Consider the following 22663-nt stretch of genomic DNA (forward strand, 5'->3'; position numbering starts at 1 on the left):
CTAATTATATGGTTACTTTATTACCAGTTTTGATGAAACACATTACAGAAATTAGTTTAAAATTGACTTATGTGTCTCACTTGGCCATGTAGTCAAACTTTCAGGGATGCTCAATTCTTGAAGATCTACTTTCCTGCAAAGTTCAGGTCCAACCCTGATCCGACACAACTGAACCAACTAATAATGATCTTCAGGTGCACTTGATAGTTACAGACAGGTGTGTTTAGTCAGAGTTGGAACTGAACTCTGTAGGTAGGTAGATCTCCAGGAACAGATCTCTCTTAGGCACCATAGCTTTAAAAAGAAGTGCTTACCAAAAAAAAACTTTAATGTAAAACAGACTTGAGTCCACACCAAAAACAAACTCAGTCTGGAGATCTAATGAATTCGATATCATCATCACACTTTTATTGTCGTGTAAGTGGGCTCATGGTGTTGATGGCTGATGAGGCCAGATACATGCTCTGGTTCCTCCAGCTCAGAGCAGATGGTACAGTACTTAATGACTGATTCCTGAAATGATGCATCTGTTGGTGCCAAGTTTTCTGTTATCTCAGCTTTACAGTCCGGAGTAAACATTGCTGTAGTGTTGTAGGAAAATGCCACACATTAACTCTTTTTTTTAAATGTCAAAACATGCTAAATAGGCATGTCCTACATTATGGCCAATCAATGAGGAGCAAACATGTCAAAGGAAGCTACAAAACAGTCCAGTCTGAATGTTTGATTGCTAACCATCACTGTTTTTCAGTTACAAGTTTTTAGTTGTAGTTATGTTCAAGCAATCGTAAGTCATTGTCACAAAGTAGAAGATTCCATGCAGTGACATTCAGTGTTTCACAAAAAAGTTTAGATTCCAAAAAAGGCAACATAGCTCACAAGCGAATATATATTTCCAAGTGTCTTGCTGAAAAACTCTGTACTGCTTCCCTCAGTGCTTCTGATGCTTTTCTTTTCTCTCTCTCTCTTTGACTTTGTGTATATCTGTATGTGTCTGTATGGACACGCTCAGAGCGGGCAGCAGGGCTTTGCTGTCGTTTGGTCGTCCCTTGCCACAAAGGGATGCCAAGGCTCACTGACCTGTCTGTCAAAACCAAAGATGTGTGGGAGATTCCACGGGAGTCATTGCAACTCATAAAGCGCTTAGGCAACGGCCAGTTCGGGGAGGTTTGGATGGGTATGACCCCTCCCACAGTGCTTAGCAACAGCCAACCAGGAGTGTGTTTCCCAGAAGCATCATTAGCCAACTATGGTCACAAGTTCCGTTGAAATCTACTGGTAACGACAGGAATTGCGACCATAGTTGCTTTTGGGAAATGCAGCCCGAGAGGGAAATCGAGTGAGGTCAAAGTGAGAGGTGAAGTTACTTTGAGAAAGTCTGGATATTTAAGCTAATTTCTTTAAACTAATCTTCCAGGTTCAGTATGTGTTAAGCTCTAACAAAAGCATTTGTGGAATGGCGATTGGCAAGTCATCCTTCTTGACTTAAAAAAAAACACACTCTTAAAATGCAAGTAAACTGGGCAAATATGTACATCCATTTCTGGAATATTCAGACATCATGAAGTGACCAACCCTCTCAGGACAATGTGACCACCCTCCTTCTTTCTCATTGCATGTTCCCCCGTCGTCCGGCTAGTTAACCCCTCTACTCCTCCCCCTTTATAGAGAGTGCAGATGGTTTGTGCTTTAATTTAACGGGTGTGTGCATGGACTACACGCCTGATACGGTGGGACTTAGCCATGATTCCTGGGAAATCGCCCGTGAGTCTCTAACACTGGAGAGGAAGCTGGGGGCCGGGTGTTTTGCTGATGTTTGGTGTGGTAAGACAGTTGCCTCCTCTCCCACATTCTCTGACCTCCACACAAACTAAGGCTTTAAATTTAAGATTTCCGAAAAACATTTTCATCTAATCCAGTTAGTTAAATATTGGTTGCTCGCCTTATTCTTATGACAATCTTCTTACATCCCTCAACCATTTTATTTCCACATTTATTTCTAATATCTTTATTAAAGGAACAGTTCAACCAAAATGCATTTTAGGTTTATTTTTATTTTATTTTATCAGTTTTTTACATACAGTCTATTAATAGTAACCATGGCTTTCAAGCTCCCAGTTGTTAAAATAATCAGATGTGTGTCAGTATTTTAGCTCCATGAATTAGGTGTTAAAGTAATAGCAGCCTAATAAACCTGCTGCTATTTTATTATAATGTTAATCAAACAATATAACAAAAGAAAGAGAGAAAATCACTCACTCTCAACCAAATACTTTTTGTAGCTTTAATAAAAATCAATGTATGTTTCATATAGTGTTTTATTTTACATTGATTACTTTATTCAATTGCTGTAAGTTTCTTATCTGAATGACAAAATGTTGTACAGACTTACCTGAAACATTTTTAAGCACCGTTTACTTTGTAAACATTGATATTTTTATTTATTTGTACTATTGCTTGCCATTAGTTTCTTTCTGACTGTCCTTATTTGTCTTTAATAATCTTGACAACTTTTTAGTTATTTTAGTTGTACGGCCTACTAGTTTTAATGGCTCAGTAAGTTGCAAAATAATTTGAAAATTTGACAGTCATGGTTACTATGGACTGTTGTAAAAGAGCATTGTGAAGATTCTTGAAAATGTCTCTTATTGCATACAGGTTTAGAGGGTGAGCAAACAATTCCATATTTTCATATTTGGGTGAGATATTGCATTCATTCTTGTGGCCTACCCCTTCATCATCTACAGCAAACCATTTCTTTTTACTCATACCATGCAGAAGATTAGATGAACATGCATGTGAAATTGTCAGTAATGTTGTAAATTTTGAAAAAAAAAAAAAAAAAACTCAAGTAAAACAAATTTTACTTGAGGGACTAAGTAGAGCTAATTTGTACACACACATTTTACGTATACTGATTTGTTTTGATAATTATTGTAAGAGATTTAGTGATTCTACATTTTGTTATCATATTGAATGGAGATAAGAATAAGAACGGTAAGTATCGAGTTGAATCATGGGTGTTTTATGACTAATACCACAGGAGAGGTTTTCTACTGTTCCACACCTCTATTTAACACAAGTTGACGTGTTTAAGATTAGTGTGCTTGTGTGTTCGTCTCTCACTTTTTCACTTACTTCCCTGTAGATGTGCATCCCAAAATATCACCTGAATCTGCTTACTATGATAATTGCCTTTAGGACACTGTTGATATTTAGTTTCTGATGAACAGAGGCATACACATCAATGTGTTTGTGTAGATCAGTGGTTTTAAAAACCAAGTACCACATGTCATGTAATCATACCATTTAAGTACCACCTGAAAGTAAACATAAGATGATGTTTGATGAACATTTTCTTTTGTAATCAAAGTAGTTTAAGTTGAAACAAAAAAACAAGAAACAAGAAAGAAACACATAAAACAAGATCCTCATATGTCTCTATTAATCTGGGAAAGGGGAAGATATTTCAAGATACCCAATAAATCACAGACTTTAAATGATCAGAATATCCACCATCGCAGTGTCATTTAAAGGCAAGCAGATTTCAGTGCTGTAGTTTTTTCTGAAATTCCCTACTACATCCTGAAGAAAAACAGCCGCAAATCACAAGTACAATGTAGTTCATTGCATACTAAAAATAACATACTTTGGATTGCAAAGATAAATCTTTAGCAAATTGCATTCAACACAACTTTGTGTTGATCCGCATAATTCTTAAATTAAACAGTTATTAAATTTTACAGTAAGTGAATACAAATAAACCAGTTGTAAATGGGCACAATTCATTCATAGTGAAATCCCCATGAGTGTACTTGTGTGTTAATGGCTGCTTTAATTGCTAATTAATTTTGCATGAATGAGGGGGCTGAACTTTTTTGGGTGCATGAATGTCATTTTGTGGCATGCCATTCGTAGGAGCTTTGTGCTGTTGTACTGACTCTCTTCTGTGTGGTTTTTGTTAGGCACGTGGAATGGCAACACTAAAGTGGCTGTGAAGACCCTCAAGCCGGGAACCATGTCTCCAGAGTCCTTCCTGGAGGAAGCGCAGATCATGAAGAAATTGCGACATGATAAACTAGTGCAGCTCTATGCTGTCGTTTCTGAGGAGCCCATTTACATCGTCACTGAGTATATGGGAAAAGGTCAGCAGTTGTTCTCATAGTAAAAGTGAAGAGAATGGGTTAACTAGAGGACAGACATAGAATGTATCTATTTTAGCAATACTGATGGGTTTTGTAGGCCTGACTGAAAAAAAAATCCAATTAAAGATAAATCAGGATTGAAGGTTGATGTTCTAACCTCAGAAATTGTCACCTGAGGACTCAAAACACTCTGCTTTATTGGACAGAAAGAAAAAGAAATTATAGTGGGCTAAATTTAATTTGAAGAGCTGTAATGGAGGAAGCAGAAATTTAACCTAATACTGCTTGAAAAGCTAATGGACAGTGGATGGAAAAATTCCCGAACTCCACACATTGTTCACCATCAAAAATGATTTAAATAATTTAGTCAAGACATAATCCACCCACTCTTAAAAGTAAAATTTTTTATAAGATAATTTATAGTGCCCAAAATCTGAAACAAATGCCCAATTATCAAACTGACTGTGTGTATACATCTGCTTGTAGCAGCATGCCCCTTGTTTTGATGAAGTTAACATGTGTATTTTGTATGTTTTAGGAAGTCTTCTAGATTTTCTGAAGGACGGGGAGGGACGGGCACTCAAGCTGCCCAACCTAGTTGACATGGCAGCCCAGGTACAGCAACATCACTTAAACCTGATCTACAATGGTCCCAAAAATATTTAATATTTAACACTAAAGACACACTTAACAATTCATGTAAGTACTTGCATTAGATAAGAAATGGCAAACCACCATCTATTTCAAAGAAAGATAGCACAAACATTTTTTAAGCAAAGTTTTTTTCACTGTGCTTTAGATGATGCAAAAATAGGTATATTACTTAAAATAGTTTTTGGGGCCACTGTAGATCAATGATGTAACAAATACAGTAGGATAAAAATAACTCTGCTTTAGTTAACTCAATCTAAAAATAATCTGTTCAGGCCCCTGTTGTGTGTATGAAGTTCTATTATATTATTTTATTATAGGTAGGTACTGTATCGTGCTGTATCAGCACTGTAACACGCAGAAGACAATATTTCTTAGTTTGGACTAAAGTAACCTCAGCACTATTCCTTAAGGATTTGACTTGCTCAGCAAATTTCAGTGTAAGTGTTTGTGTATTCAGGTGGCTGCAGGCATGGCCTACATCGAGCGGATGAACTACATTCACAGAGATTTGCGCTCCGCTAACATTCTGGTTGGTGATAACCTGGTGTGTAAGATCGCTGACTTTGGCCTGGCCAGACTCATTGAGGACAATGAGTACACTGCCCGACAAGGTAAGAAACACTTGCCACCAAGCATGTTTATTCCTCCACGGACCATCTGGACACAAACATAAATCTGTTGTTTTGGATGCTGGTCCCTCAGCATGGCATGCTATAGAAATAGTTGTTTCTTTAGTTATGTTGTTCATTTTTCAGTGAAACAACAAAGTAGAATTTTTCTGAAGATATAATTTAAAGTATTCTAAATAGTGATGCACAGTATTGAATTTTTATGAAAACTCAGAAACCTAAATTAAAGTTTTTATTTACCTTTATTTTAAATAATCATTTATTAAATTTGTTTAATAACACTCAAGTAAAAATGTCTGTTCTGTACTTTATTGTCAACATCTTATATTTAATCAAATAGTTGAGTAGTGTCTTCTGATTAGTGTTAGATTGATGCCCAGTAGAACAGTGGTGTGAAAAGGTTGCAAATCCTAAAAGGAACACAGGATATATATATATATATATAAATGCTTCCCATTTTATTTTGTCATTTAAATAACTTCTCATTGGCAGACAGTTTATCCTGTTTCTGTGGTGCAGAGAGAGATAGCAGCCAAAGAGGCTGCGGCAGAGTAGAGGACAGGGAGCTTCTTGGAAAAAGTTACCTGAAAGGTCACAATTTATTTTCAACAAGACAGGCAAGCGGAAGAAAGATTTGGCACAATCTAATGAAACTGACTAGAATATGAAATTCTGCCACCAAACTGCCTCTGAAAGTAAATCATTTCACAGTTGATTTACAGATAAAAGGGTTAGTTCACCCAAAAATGAAAATTAGCCCATTATTTACTCACTATCCAGGCATCCTTGGTGTATATGACTTCCTTTTTTCAGACGAATGCAGTCGTTATATTAAAAATGATCCTGGCACTTCCAAGATTTATAGTGGCATGGGTAGGTGTTTCTCTTAAAAAGTCCAATAAAGTGCATCCATCCATAATAAAAAGTGCCTCACATGGCTCCGGGCTGGCGCGGATTAACGCACAGGCTTATATAGGCTGCAGCCTAGGGGCCTCACGTGTTCAGGGGGCCTCGGATTGGCCAGACAATTATTATTATTATTATTTTTATTATTATTTTTTTTTAATACTTAAGTGTGAACCAGGCACGGCACGGCGCAGGGACACCAGTTTGGATGGGCCAGGGCTGCGTTCTCCGATAACGTTGTCTCTTAGCGTGCTACGAAGACTCAAAAGGTACACCTTAACTACAGCTATACCTTTCCTACGTGTGTTCTCCAAACTATACCTTAGGATATTGCTTAAGGTAAACCTTCTTAAGTGCGACCTTAGCAGGTGCTGTCCATGGTGGAAGTGCTGAATAGGTTGATATCGATGCCTCGGTGATCGATTGTGCGCTCTTTCCTTCACAGCGGTATAGGTAAAGTATTGAGAAAACAATGTTTTTTTTTATAAAGAAGCGTTTTAGAAATAGTACAAACTGCATTTATCGGGGCTCAATGAAATATGTACATGCAGAAATACATGTGTATGTGTTTCAACTTATTCTCATCATTTTGCGTACGAATAACACGACTTTGCAATAGCGTGTAATGCATAAGCCAAAGTCCAATTTTGCGTGCATATGATACGCCAATCCTTCCAATTAACTTCAATGGAGAGAGGATGCGTATAAATACCACGCATCATCTTTTATATAGATGATATAAAAGATGATGCGTGGTATTTGTATGCATAGCTAAGAGCGCTCCAGACCAACCTTACGAACGTATGACTTACAGAAGGTATACTTAACTAAGAAGGTTTCGGAAAACACATATTAACGATAAGGTACTTCTTAAGGTACAACTTAAGAACGACGTAGCGTTAAGGTGGTTTCGGAGAACCCAGCCCAGACCAATTGTGAACGTTAAATTAAAAACGTTATCTAATCACTGTTTAACCTAATAAAAATTACTGACTAATATACTGTTAAATTATTTGTGACTATACATAATATTGATTTTAATAGCTTGCTCTTTAAATATTTTGTTGCATTGTAAAAAAGTTTCGGGTGCATAGGACGGACCTATTCGCGATCGCTCTCCGTGGTACTGACCAAAGAAGAGTGCTTTGGAATCTCCATTACGTATCAAGCATCATTCCTGGGCTGCGGGGGGCACCAAAAAATCTGGGTCGTGAAAAATTATCATGACAGGCTACTAGTATAAATAACAAATAAAATATGTTTAAAGCATGTTGATATACAAAAGCAATATAAAGGTAATATAGGCTTAGACCAAATTAGCGGAGAAAAGGTGATCTCCTGTGCGGCCCTCTCTCCAGTCTCCCTCTTGTGCCACCCTTCCCCACCAGTGATGCGCAGGTTGATCCAAAATGAGCGGGAGGCTGCGGTTACCCGCGGTTACGAGTCATCCAAAAATATTTCTAATGATATTCGGGTCGTTTGAAAAAAAAAAAATGCCAATTAAACCTTTGTAATTCATATTGTACTAGACACGATTTTCTTTGAAATACACAGACCTATTTACCTTTTGAATGTTAAGCGTTATAACTGTTGAATAAAGCTGAGGCGGAACAAAATGCCCGATTCCCAACACGCTTAACTGAGCAATGCCATTGTACCATTTTATAGGCTACTTTTAAACGTATATAGCTCAGTAATGTTAGTTTTATGTATTTTCTGAGAGGGGGTGGGATTTTTGTTGGGAAAGACGGGTTAGAGACGCACACTTCGATTAGACTGGATAAACATATGCAGCATCTTAATTCTTAAGAAAATGGTTTTCCTAATGTCCCGAATATTTTGATTATGTCCAATGCTTCTCTTTCTTTTTGGAATTATTAGACACATTTCACTATGTCTTTTCAAATGCCTAGGTCTGTTTAATTTCCTTAATTATACAATTTCTAGCACTATTTTTAAACGTTTATTCAAGCAATAATATATAAATTATCTCAAATATATGCTTGTTTAAAACCAGGGATTGAAAACGAATTCAAAGGGTATTTTTCTTTACATTTCCAGAGAGCTAAACGAACGAAATTAAACATTACTTAATAAATTCAAAGCACTATAAATTCGTTTAATACAACTATTAATATATAGCCTATAAAATAATATTATTTGAAAACTTCATTTGAAGTGCATTCGTTATGTTTGTATAAGAAAATTCGTTAACCTAGCCTATTAAGTTGATTTAATATTCTTTATAATTTTTAGAAAAAGTTAAAAGTTAAGAAAAAAGGAATTAGCTTGTAGTGTGTGTATATATATATATTTAGGGCTATAGGCTAATCTTTTTCTCAACTTTTATTACACTGTAGATCGAAATAAAATAATTCTTGATCATATTTAACATCGGAGAATCACTGACATAATTTAGAGTACTTCGAAAACGAAACTATTTAAATCTGTATAAAGGAAAGACAAAATAAATCACAACAAGAAAAAATCTGTATTTTTCTTGTAATCAAGAACATTTCTTTTGACAAAATTACCTAATTAATGCCGAATCATGTTTGACAGGGAACGCATCTCCACCGCATAGCCGCATATAATCGCTGTGTCAGTCACAAATATTAAACATGCGGGTCTAGCGCCGGCCCTGGCTGAGAGGCAGAGGCGCTGGCGCCCTCCTAGCAATGGCGCTGGTCGCGCTAGCATCCTGGGGTGGCAGAGACAAATATTTGTGCTTGGTGATGTGGGTCTCGGCTCTCTTCATCTCCTAGTTGCAGCGATGACTCCGAGACTGTACGTGCGCGTTTAAGGTACCTAAACAACGACTGTTGCAACAGGGCCGAGGGCTGGGTTGGAAAATATGTGACGTCATTATGTTTTTTAATTTAATCAATGTTGATTATGAAAGTGAGCATGCAGCATGAGAAAGATATGATACATCATGAGATGTGCAATATGTCTGGAGACATAGGTAAAACATTTTGACCACTTCATTAAGTTTTGTTTTGTAGTCTCTTTTTTAAAAGATTTTCGTTTTGTATAAATTGTATCTTAATTTTGATGTTTTATCAACCAATTGCCTGTATTTAATAAATAACAAGCAAATATATAGCAGACAATGTAATAAGGCGCCGACACGATCAGTTGCATTGCATGTGAACTGTCTGGAGGGCGCCGAAACTCAGCTTGTGCCTCACAGATTTGAGAAATATAGGCTATCTATTATAGTAGTTTGAAATGTCTACTTTTAAACGAAAATATTCAAAACTAAAATAAATAGGCTAGCCTTCTCTCTGAATATGTAATCATATGAAATGTGCATTTCTCTCTGGCGTTCATGGCGAGACCACATCGTCAACTTCATTTTTGCTGCGACACAGAAAACACCAGTTTATTAATAAATAATTAAATGTCTCCTTGTGGTCTGCGTTTGAGTGTGGCTATATTACGTAAACGCTCATCTATCGGGTATATAAGTAATGAAATTAATATAAAGGGGCGATTTGTCCACGAATGGCTTAAATGAACAACTAGTTGACTTTAGTCGGAGGCAGCCCTTATTCCACATATTTGCAGGCCATTCTGGGTTGAGCCAGCGACCCTGAGTGGAATGAGCAAGCGGAATATTCAGAAATGCGCTCTCCGCTCACATGCTCTGATCGGAACAAAGACGAACCACTGTCTGCTGAACTTGCGCAGAAACAAAGACAGGTTAGACATAACCAGCTTTTTAAAATTAACTTTTTAAAACTAATATTTAGACTATTTTAGCACAAATTATGAGCTTACTGCCGATTTTTTTTTTATAATTCTTGACAAAATTAGAAAATATTAAAAAAAATTATTTTTGGATGGGCCTGTTGAAAAGTGGGTGGGCCAAGGAGGGGGGGGGGGGCATCACACATAGATCAGCCTAGGGGCCCCTGACAACCTTAATCCGCCCCTGGCTCCTGGTGATGAATTCAGACACGCAGTGAAGAGACCAAAACAAAACGGTCACGAATTAGAAGTACAAAATGAGAATTTGTAAAGAAAAATCAGAGGATTTCAATATAAGCCAAGATGAGACTTTGCTTTCTCAAAAACTTTGCTCCTGTAAACAAACGTTGGTTTTTGACTCACCGGCACATACGCAGCGCATACGTCCTAAGTCATCCACCCAGAATGGCTTCCATGTAAGACCAGTTAGCGCAAGCTAGATTAAAGTGATTATTACATTTTAAATATGGATATTTTTCTTACACAAACACATCGATTCACAACAGAAGGCCTTCATTTACCCCCCGGAGCTGTGTGAGGCAATTTTTATTATGGATGGATGCACTTCATTGGACTTGTTTTGGACTGTTGAAGAGAAACACCCGCCCATGCCATTATAAATCTTGGAAGTGCCAGGATCATTTTTAATATTAGTCCGATTGCATTCGTCTGAAAATAGAGAGTCATATACACCTAGGATGCCTGGAGGGTGAGTAAATTCGTTTTTCATTTTTGGGTGAACTAAGTCTTCAATTCATTTTATACAGAAAAGGAGTTGCATCTCACATTGGTAAGATAACATTTTCAGGGACAGTACAGGGTTTGATTTAACAGATTGAGATTTGATTGGATCATGAAAAGTGAACTTTGATGTTATTGATCAACACACTGCACTGGTTATATCAGCAGAAAAGTAAAGTCGTTTCAGAAGAGCAGCATTTTATTAAATCTTGGTAAAAGATTGTTGTAGTACAAAACATGTCCAATAAAGTGCATCCATCCATAATAAAAAGTGCCTCACACAGTTCTGGGGGGCGAATAAAGGCCTACTGTAGTGAATCAATGTGTTTATGTAAGAAAAATATCCATATTTAAAATGTAATAATCACTTTAATCTAGTTTGCACCAACTAGTCATACACGGAAGCTATTCCGGGTAGATGACGTAGGAAGTATATGTTGTGTATGTGCTGATGAATCTCGCAAAAACAACATTTTTTTTTTTTTACAGTAGCAAAGGAAGCAAAGTTTCCTTACTTTAGGAAAGAAAAAACAGTCTCCTCTTGGCTTTGAAATCCTCTAACATTTGTCTTTACAAATCCTTGTTTTGTACTTCTAGTTTTGTTTTGGTCTATCCACTGTCCGTCCACATTCGTCACTTCTTAGTCTTATCTGGCCCATGCAGCTTGCGTGTATGACAAGTTGCCGCAGGCTAGATTAAATATGGATTTTTTTTTTATTTTTTTTTTACACATATAGGCTAATTTAAGGTCCTTTCCCGGTCCAGCTCCTCTCTGGTCTCTGGTTATTTCTCTCATCCTTCTGTCCTGCCCATTAAATGTGAAAGATGTCTAAAAAAATAAGTGTATTTTGATTTCATGTTTTGAAAGTTTTTAATTGTTAGTAGCTGACTTTAAGACAAGATATACCAGTGCATTTTCATTTTAATACATCTCTTTATTTCTCCTATATCTCAGGGGCAAAATTCCCTATTAAGTGGACGGCGCCTGAAGCAGCTCTGTATGGGAAGTTCACCATTAAATCTGATGTTTGGTCTTTTGGAATCCTGCTGACAGAGCTGGTCACTAAAGGCAGAGTTCCATATCCAGGTAAATCTTGAAACAATGGCTCTGGGTGATCACTAGATTCTGTCCTGGAAAATTAATACAACGTTCTGTTATGAAACTCTAGATGGCGCAGGCCGATAGGTTCAAACTCAATCTGATATGATCACATCATTATTCACATTGTGCAGCTGATTGGTTTTTGTTGCATTAGCAGCCAAAATGCTTGCTGCTAAACATTCAAATACTTGGTCAGTGTTTGCCAAAGCAGTTGCAGCGCATTTCAGAAACCCTCCACCTTCCCCAGTTTCACCTGTATAGATCTGCTACAGAGTAATTTCATGTATATGTGCAGCAGCAGTATTTCTTACATGTTCACAGCAGCATGTCTGTGAATGTATTGGCAGTAGCAAGTCTCTGTACTTGCTCTGCCATAGCAGCAGCAGCGTAGCAGATTCTGCCAACACCAAACTCATTAACATTTCCATGAATATTACTTATTACATACATTATTACTGAATATTGCTTATTTTTATAAGAGTTGTCATGTCAGAACCATTGTGACCTTTAAAAACATACCTTTAAAAAGGCAAAACTATCTGACCCATATTCTTAAATAGGTGAGATTTGTAAAGTGATATTTCATCGTTGCTGTAAACCAAAACATTGTCTAAACATTTAAAGGTGAAGGTCTTTGCTGTCACATACCCCAATTTCTGAGAGGCATGTCCAGTCTTAGATTTTTTTTGTATTATGGCAAACTGACTCTGCTCTTTCCACACCTTTAAGCTTTATTTTTAAAGCTACAGTGTGTGGGTAATTAAATCAGTATTAGTATAAATCTGTGTAAAAGTGAACCATCCTTTTAATTTCTCTCTCTTAAAAAGAAGAGATGCTGAAACTCTGATACATGATGAATTATTGTCGTTTACACCAATTCCAGTAAAAATCCAGTGATCTTGGCTGGAATGTAGGGGAGAAATGAAGGGGGATATATAAAATGCCATTGTGTCATCGCAGTATTGCATCATCCACAGATGTTTGGAGGCGTTTCTCTCTCTGTGTTGTTAAAATGCGGTCATCTCCCTCATGATGATAATTAATCTTCTGGCTTCATAAATGCAGTTTTGTTCCAAGATACCTAGTTTTTAGAAGCAGGTCTTATTGTCCTGCCCCCCAAAGTTTCAAAAACTGAGTTGATATTTCCTGGTTTGACAGATTGATAGTCTGTTTTTATCTCCCAAGTCATTGTTGCAAAATGTATTTTGCAACATGAGTTTATGGATCTCTTTATTAGTACATTTTAACGTATCTATGAAAAAAACATTGTTCTGAAAACATTATGGTAACAAAAAACATTGGAAAAAAAATTAGAAAAGATGTAGGCCAGTTGGAAACTACTACTCAGACATCAGGACATACAAATAAATGCCATGCTCTGTTTATTTGAGCATACCAACTAACTCACCATAGCAACGCTGGCTCAGACAGTGTTAAGAGTTTGGGCAGAACTAATGTTGAAAAAAGAGTTTATTGTATTTAAAATGTTATCGGTTCTATTTGGTGCTGCTAAAATATGGAAACACACATCTTTAAATGGTTAAATGTTCTTAAGAGGGATAGATGTCCATATGAATGTCTTCAGTTTCAGTGGTGGTACACAAATCAAGTAAAACTACAGATGTCCTTGTAAAATGTGACCCTGGACCACAAAACCAGTCATAAGGTTAAATTTTACAAAACTGAGATGTATAGATCATATGAAAGCTCAATAAATAAGCTTTCTATTGATGTATGGTTTGTTAGGATAGGACAATATTTGGCCGAGTTACATCTATTTGAAATCTGGAATCTGAGGGTGCAAAAAAATCAAAATACTGAGAAAATCACCTTTAAAGTTCTCCAAATTAAATTCTTAACAATGCATATTACTAATCAAAAATTGCATTTTGATATGTTTATAGTAGGAATTTTACAAAAAATCAATCATTTTGACCCATACTATGTATTTTTGGCTATTGCTACAAATATACCCCAGCGACTTAAGACTGGTTTTGTGGTCCAGGGTCACAAATATTACTCCAATAAAAATGTTAAGTACTCCTTTTCAATTTTATTCAAGTTAAATTACAAAAGTACTTGATTTTTAATGTTAATGTTTTTTTTGTTTTTGTTTTTTTTAAGGTTTCAGATCACACTTTAATTTGGGGATAACTTCTCACTATAAACTAACTATTAACTATGACCTTTGCCTAAATAAACTCCGGAAAATCCGGAAAGTATTCACAGCGCTTCACTTTTTCCACATTTTTTTCCAAATTCTGCAAACACTACCCCATATTGAGAATCTGAAAGAAGTTTGTTTTAAATCTTTGCAAATTTATTAAAAATGAAAAACAAAAAAATCACATGTACATAAGTATTCACAGCCATGACACTCAAAATTGAGCTCAGGTGCATCCTGTTTCCACTGATCATCTTTGAGATGTTTCTACGACTTGATTGAAGTCCACCTGTGGTAAATTCAGTTGATTGGACATGATTTGGAAAGGTACACACCTGTCTATATAAGGGCCCACACAGTTAACAGTGTATGTCAGAGTACAAACCAAGCCATGAAGTCCAAGGAATTGTCTGTAGATCTCCGAGACAGGATTGTATCGAGGCATAGATCTAGGGAGGGGAACAGAAAAAATTTTGCAGCATTGAAGGTCCCAAACGTCTCTGAAACACTCCACCGATCTGGTCTTTGTGGCGGTGTGACCAAACTCAATCCTGTCCTCAGTGAAGACACATGAAAACATTGGAATTGGCAAAAAGGACCTAAAGGACCCTCATACTCTGGGAAACAAGATTCTCTGGTGTAATGAACCTCAATTCTAAGCATCATGTTTGAAGGAAACCAGCTTTGCTCATCACCTGCAGAGTACCATCCCAAAAGTAAAGTGTGCTGGATGCAGCCTCATGCTGTTGGACTGTTTTTTAGCAGCAGGGACTGAGGGACTCGTCAGAGGACAATGGCACCAAGCACACAGCAAGAATGGATTATAGACAACTCTGTGAATGTCCTTGAGAGGTGAGGAGAACAATGGCAGATAATTGCCAAATTATGATGAGCAAAGCTTGTAGCATCATACTCAAAAGGACTTAAGGCTGTAATTGGTGCCAAAAGTGCTTCAACAAAGTATTGAGCAAAGGCAGTGAATACTTATGTCCATGTGTTTTTTTGTTTTGTTTTGTTTATTCGTTTCAAGAACAATTAATTTTGTAATAAGGCTACAACATAAAATGTGGAAAAAGTGAATAATTTTTCTGAAGAACAGCAGTTTAATTGTTCAGGTCAAACAAGGGACTCATGAACAACTAAAACAAACAAAAAACACAGCTGTGGATAAACTTTTGAACAGGGTAATTTTTTATAAATTCAACTATTACTTTCTCCGGTGGACTATATGTAAATGTATTTTATGTGAAATATCAACTGTAACTGAAGATACTGTATAAAATGGAAGCTTAAGTTTAGGTTTGGGGATCTAAAATATGGTCATGCAGAATATGTCCCTTATAAGTACTAATGTAAGGTCCACGCAGATGGCCCAACGGAGGTATCCAATGGTGGATGAAGGTTTCTTCCGTGTTCAGATTTTTTAGCGCGCAAAGTTATTAAATGTATGTTCAGTTCAAATCTGACTCCGTTTTATTATTACCTCACATTTGGGTTAGAATGACAATTATTATTGATCATTCATAGGATAATTTGTTCAGACATCTGATTATTCTATTTATTCTTTAATATTATTGTACTCGTTTATTTGTGAATTTACTAGAGACAATAATTACAGAGTAAATCAGAATGAAATCAAATGTAACAATTTATTATCAGTCAGGTAATTATGTATTATGCCAATTACATAGCCAATTCAGAGATATCAAATCATATCAATACAAACATCAAATTCTCAGAGATATATCTAAGAGTAAAAAGATGCATATCTGACTTTAGAAAAATAAATAGTGTAAAGTGTAGAGACTCACACCACACTATGGGCTTCTCACTACAGAATCGTACTAATCCTCTTGCTCCATCTCTTTAAGTACCCAGACCAAGACAAATAACCCCCAAAATGGAGACAGGAACTAACAATTGGAATTTGCATTGATCAAGTCTCAGACATGATCGTTTACACCTTTTTGGGAACAGATGGTAATTTGCTTGAAAGACACTAGGAGATGGCACACCCTGTACAGTGAGCAAAATATCTATAAACTTTTAGGATCTGTTTAGCCTTTAGTTTACTTCTTGTAAGAATGAGACCATTGTACCAGACACACAGAGACAATTCAAATGATATCAAACATGAATGTGAATAACACTTGCGTTCATGTAGAACACTATATTTTGTTATTGACAGATGGGTGAGGGGAAGTGGTTGGAAAGGATAGGTGAGAAGGGACTTTTCTTGCATCTTCTCTCAGTGAGATGTGGAACCATATGTCTGTATACCATGTGTGTATTGTCCGTCTCAGAAAATCAACGTGTCTGAGGTTCTGTAAACCTTACACTAATAATCAGCCAATATGCTAGTAATATGCATGTTGATAAGCAACTAGGTAAAGTGTAAAATTGAGAATTAGTCCATAAACTAAAGTGTTTCAAATATTAATAACAATAATTTTCTTTATCAATTTTTGTCTTGTTTTGCGGAAATTACACACTTTAGCTTTTTTGTTTACTGTGAGTAAGAACCCTGGAATTTCCATAAGAAGAAAGTTAACTGAATTTTATTTTATGGCAAAGGTTCTTAACTCTGGCCCTCAAGCTCAACTTTCCTTCAGAGTTTAGCTCCAGCCCTAATCCAACACACCACAACAAGCTAATCAAGGTCTTCATGATTGCTAAATAGTTATTGGCAAGTGAGTTTGAGCAAGTTTGGACAGTGGATCTTGAGGGCCAGAATTGAGAACCTGCTTTAAGCTCCTTTATATTTTTGTCTTCCTAGATTAAAGGAACCCATTAAAATATCTAAGATGAACATACTGACAGTATTGTTGTGCTAAAACTCTTATGTCATTTTTGCTAGGGATGAATAACAGAGAGGTACTAGAACAAGTGGAGCGTGGCTACCGGATGCCGTGTCCCCAGGACTGCCCAAGCTCTTTACATGAGCTGATGGTTCAGTGCTGGAAAAAGGATGCAGAAGAGCGGCCCACTTTTGAGTACCTGCAGGCCTTCCTCGAGGATTACTTCACCGCAACCGAACCTCAATATCAGCCCGGAGACAACCTCTAAACCCAGACTCCTGGCCTCACCTTGATCTCATCCCTCTGGGCCATCTCAAATGCCCTCAACTCGCTCCTGACTGGTGGCATGTACAGCTTCATGAGTTCACCTCAGCTCCTGTTACTCCCCTGTGGCTCCACGCCCTAGTCGACTGATGACTGAACCGTTTGCACAGATTTTCAACTTGAGGGGTGTATACATGAGCGAGCTGGGGAGGCAAACAATTGTGGTTAAAGTTGGAAGGGGGAGGACGTGGAAAGGCTTTTGTTCAGAGTTGTGGTCATAACCATTATAATGATATGAAATGATGCCTGTATTCAATGTAAATACGAGAAGCTTGTTTATGGTTTATTTTTTAGTTTGTTTTCATTCAGGTTTTTTGTTTTGTTATTCCCGCTCATATTTTTGTGTTGCTTTGCAAAGAAGTAATTTTGGTCGCGTTGAGGAACCCGTCCTTCATGAAGGATAAAAGCAGACATTGATGAAGGGTTTAAGTGTGTGTCAATGCATAAAACAAATCTCGATGTCTGCTTGTGATATTTGAATTTAAGAATATGTGGTTTATGTTGACAAGGTCATGGAGGAATAAATATTCAGAGTCTTTATTATTCCAGTGGTTTAAAAATATCTCAGCCTGCAAGGGAAATTATTTCTCACATTTTCTTTAATTTATTTTTTCTTTTACATTGCTTAAGATACTAAAGTGAGTTGACATGTTAGTCTCCGAGAATCATGTGCTCTCCAAATTATTAGATGTTAACCTATTGTAACAAAAAATTATTTTACATATAATGTACATTTTTGTATTTCTAGCCAAATGTTAAAGACTGCCATACATCAGTATATCTCCACAGAGAAAATGCATTGTTTAGTTTTCCAAGTACCATTTTTTTTGTTTGTTTTTTGTTACTGAATTGGTTATACAGTATTAAAATGTCCTGTTTCAAGGAATGTTTTAATCCAATATTTGCTTATATCCAATATCCTGTCTACTATGGGTTGAAACACTTTACACGTACAGTGCTGCTTGAAAGTTTGTAAACCCTTTAGAATTTTCTATGTTTATGCATAAATATTACCCAAAACATCATAAAATTTTCATATAAGTCCTAAAAAAGTAGACAAAGAGAACCCAATCAAACAAGTGAGACAAAAATATTTTCTTTATCATATATTTATTGAGAAAAATCATCCAGTGTTACAAATCTGTGCATTGCAAAAGTATGTGAATCTCTTGGATTAGCAATTTATTTAAAGGTGAAATTAGAGTCTATCTGTGCAGATGTGTTTTCATTCAGTGCAATGACTATCAAATGTCAGTATGTGACCTGTTTTATTCATGTTTGTGGAAGTGAATCATGTCACGAACAAAGGAGATTACTGAGGACTTCGAAAAAAGAGTTGATGTTGCTCATCAGGCTAGAAAAGGTTACAAAACCATCTCTAAAGAGTTTGGACTGCACAAATCGGTACAGATTGTGTACAAATGGAGGAAATTCAAGAACACGGTTACCTTTGTTCAACCAACAAAGATCACTCCAAAGCAGAATGTGTAATATTCTGTGAGGTTCCCAGGGTAACTTCTAAGCAACTACAGGCCTTTCTCACACTGGCTAATGTTAATGTTCATGAGCCCACCATCAGGAGAATGCTGAGCAACCATGGTGTGCATGGCAGAGTTGCATGAAGAAAGCCACTGTTCTCCAAAAAGAAAATTGCTTGCTAAAGAAAATGTGGACAAGCCCGAGGACTATTGGAGAAAGGTTTAATGGATGGATGAAACCAAAATAGAACTTATTGGTTTAAATGAGAAGCAATTATGTTCAGAGAAAAGAACACACTGCATTCCAGCTTAAGAACCTTATATCATCTGTAAAACATGGTGGTGGTAGGATCATGGCTTGGGCCTGTTTTGCTGCATCTTGGCTACGACAACCTGCCATCATTGATGAAACAATAAATTCTGAATTATACCAGCAAATTCTAAAAGAAAACATTGGGACATCTGTTTAAGAACAGAATCTCAAGAGAATGTGGGTCATGCAGCAAGACAACAACCCAAGCACACAAGTAATTCTACCAAAGAATATATAAAGAAGAACAAAGTTAATATTTTGGAATCGCTGAGTCAAAGTCCAGACCTTAATCCAATTAAAATGATGTGGAAGGACCTAAGCAAGCAGTTCATAGGAGAAAACCCACCAACATCACAGATTTTAAGTGGTTCTGCACTAAGGAATGTGGCTAAAACTTCTACATGTTATTGTGTAGGACTGATCAGCATTTACAAGAATGACAATGAAAATATTTTTGTTTCACTTGGTTAATTAGGTTCTCTTTGTCTACTTTCAGGACTTATATAAAAGTGTGATGATGTTTTGGGTCATATTTATGCAGAAATATAGTAAATTCTAAATGGTTCACAAACTTTCAAGCATCACTGTATATGTATGCAGATGTGCTTTACTGCTGTACTGTAGTACACATTTTATTCTCATAGTGAATGCAAGGGAACATCTCACAGAAACTTTCTACTTTCATTTTTCATTCAGGTCAACTAATGTCACTGTGGAGCAAGAGTTTAAAGAGAATCTTGCCAAATAAGTCAGAGGTAAAGCTAGCTAAACTTATGTATTGTCAGAAAAAAAATGTACAAACATTGTACATTTTGAGATACAACAGCATGTCACTTGGGCAGTACCCTCAAAAAAGACAACTTTGTACCTCTAAAAGGTGTATTTTAGTATCTTAAAGTAGTAACATGTACCCTTAAAGCACTACTATGAACTGTTTAGGTCTAAGTAATGTACAAAGTTGTCCTGCTGAGGATATGCTCTTGAATTTGTCCTTGATAATTAGACATGACATTATGGTGCCTTGAAAGTTTTATTTATATGGAATGCTGTTTGTTAAATCATTAACTGACTGGGCAGTGAGTAAGCAAAGCAGCTGTCTTTGATTTTGGACACAGCCACATTTAAATCAGATCAGATTTCCTTTGCCCTCCACGGCAACTGCTCCCTATCCTCAAGCACTTCAATTTTCACGTGGCATTTATTCTGTTCTCCATGGAGGACACTTTTTAAGATTTATTTGTTTCAATGTTTTTTATTTAATCTAGAATAAATCGATATGGAACTGATTGGATTTGAATCAAAGTACCATTTTCCCTTGTTGGCTTGTATAGTGCTCATCAGAACGTCTTTAAAACCCCTTACCTACAGTTCATTTGGTTTAACAGTATTGTAAGTGTCAGTAATCACCTCAAAATTGCCATTTCCATTTTTTTAACATTCCATTTTGTTAACATTTCCCATTTGGAAATAAAAAATACAGTATTTTACACACTTTAAAAGCTTTACTCTTCTTTCTTATTCCCAATTAAATCCATTTATAAATGATAAGGCAATTTCACACCGCATATTTTTTACTCCACTCATTTTAACATTTTACAGAATTTGCACAATGCCCTTTAGCAGCACAGGAAGTAGTTCTGTGTTGAACTTACTTTTACCATTGATAGTGTACTAAACTCAGAGGAAAACCAGTTAAAAACACAGGCTTTTACATTATAATCATTTATAAAACTACATTTATGGTACAAACTATCATTTATTTTTTAATGCTCATTTTATGGTATACAATTTTGGTCATATGGATCACCTCTTAGTGTTTTTATAGAGACCTGCTAAAAAGTTATTCCATAATGGGGGAAGATACAACTTAACCTAGGTGCTTATAGTAGTACTGGTGCCACCAGAATAAGAATTCCAGGGGTAAGAAAAGAGACAAAAGTATTAACTTTAGCACAGAAGTCACTTCTCATTACTTTTAATGATGCGGTTATGAAATATACAAATGATCTGACTAAAGGTGTGGTCACATTTATCATTGCTTGGTGAAAGAAAGACAAGACGTGACTGTAAAAGGTAACACTTGATTTTACAGTGTCTTTGTTACATGTTGCATGTACTTCCAGCCAGTGGAACAGAAGATGTGGCAGAGCAGAATGAACAGGTAAACCAAGAGGAACGAAAAACGTTGGTGGAGGCAGAGGACTAGGGGATTCTGCCAGAGCCAGTGAAGAGGGAGACCAAGATAAAGCTGATCAGCAGGTGCGCTGCAGTCACTGCCAATAGCCTCGTGGTTAGTGCACCTGGATAATCATTGCGCACATGAAAACATACAAGGTGGGTATTTTTGTATTTTTATTTTAGGATGTTGTAAAATCCAAATAAGCTTTACAGGTCTTTACTGGAAGGGTTTAAATAATATTTTTCAAACTTCAGTGAACAATAAACAATTATTGCACATGCACCTGTGGAACAGTCCTTAATACATGGTTTACAGGCAGTGGACAATTTAGGTCACAGTTACACAGTAATATAGGACAAAAAGAGACCTTTCTACTGACTGAAAAACACCAGAAGAAAGATGTCTAGCATCCTTGCTCACTTAAACCTGTCTATAATGTAAGATACCTAAAATCATCAGCTCATTAGGAGAAAAATCCATGAACTGAACTGTGTCAGATAAGAGACAAAATATGCAGAGCAGTAGGTGAACCACTAAGAACCACTGCTCTATTAGATCATTGGAAAATCTGAAGACATCTATGATTTAACAGAATAGACTGGAAAAAACACAAAATGATGTTAAATATTCGCTCATCATTTTGTCCATCCATTGAAAGTTCACTCAACCAAAAGTTTCAAGCTTCAAAAACTATACAAAGACATTTTATTCACATATAAACATTATTCAGCACAAATGTATAGAGCAATTGAATAGTTGCAGCCCTAAGTAATATTACAGTTGAAGATCTGAAAATTAAATTAGTAAATGATTAACAATTTTCTCTTTATCCCTTACACAGCACACCACTGTAAATGTTTAATACATTCATATAAACCCCAAGAACACCACGCCAACCGTCAATCATGGAGGTGGAAACATGCTCTGGGGGTGTTTTTTTGCACAGGACAACTGCACCATGGCATGTACTGTCAGGGCCAGGGCATTGAAGCTAGCCAGGGCATTGAAAAAAGGTAGAGGATGGGTATGACCCAAAACACACTGCCAAGGCAACAAAGCAATGGCTCAAAAAGAAGCACATCAAGGTCCTGGAGTGGCCTAGCTAGTCTATAGACCTTAATACCATAGAAAATCTATGGAGGGAGCTGAGGGTGTGAGTTGCTGAACATCAGCCTTGAAACCTTAATGACTTGGAGAGGATCTGCAAAGAGGAGCGGGACAAAATCCCTCCTGGGATGTGTGCAACCCTGGTGGTCAACTACAAGAAATGTCTGACCTCTGTGATTGCCAGCAAGGGTTTAAGTCATGTTTTGCGAAGGGGTCAAATACTTATTTCACTCATTAAAATGCAAATCAATTTATAACTTTTTTAAAATGTGTTTTTCTGGATTTACCTACCATTAAAATTATAGACTGGTCATTTCTTTGTCAGTGGGCAAACATACAAAATCAGCAGGGGATCAAATATTTTTTTGTC

At 36.6% G+C, this 22663-nt stretch overlaps 1 protein-coding gene across 2 annotated transcripts; it reads left to right on the plus strand.

The window, feature by feature from the left end:
* The first annotated feature begins 350 nt into the window (after positions 1-350).
* On the plus strand, positions 351-20489 carry fynb (FYN proto-oncogene, Src family tyrosine kinase b). 2 transcript variants are annotated; one of them, XM_073852716.1, is made up of 6 exons: positions 351-1177; positions 3966-4145; positions 4684-4760; positions 5257-5410; positions 11784-11915; positions 16952-20489. In XM_073852716.1, exons 1-6 carry the CDS (start codon positions 1063-1065, stop codon positions 17158-17160), a joined length of 867 nt encoding a protein of 288 aa, XP_073708817.1. In that variant the 5' UTR covers positions 351-1062; the 3' UTR covers positions 17161-20489. The 2 variants fall into 2 exon arrangements, with proteins under 2 accessions (XP_073708817.1, XP_073708818.1); XM_073852717.1 differs by lacking the exon at positions 351-1177 and adding an exon at positions 1217-1824.
* The last annotated feature ends 2174 nt before the right edge of the window (positions 20490-22663 follow it).

Source organism: Garra rufa, chromosome 13 (assembly GCF_049309525.1).
Source record: "Garra rufa chromosome 13, GarRuf1.0, whole genome shotgun sequence".
In the NCBI taxonomy this organism is placed as follows: Eukaryota; Metazoa; Chordata; class Actinopteri; order Cypriniformes; family Cyprinidae; genus Garra; species Garra rufa.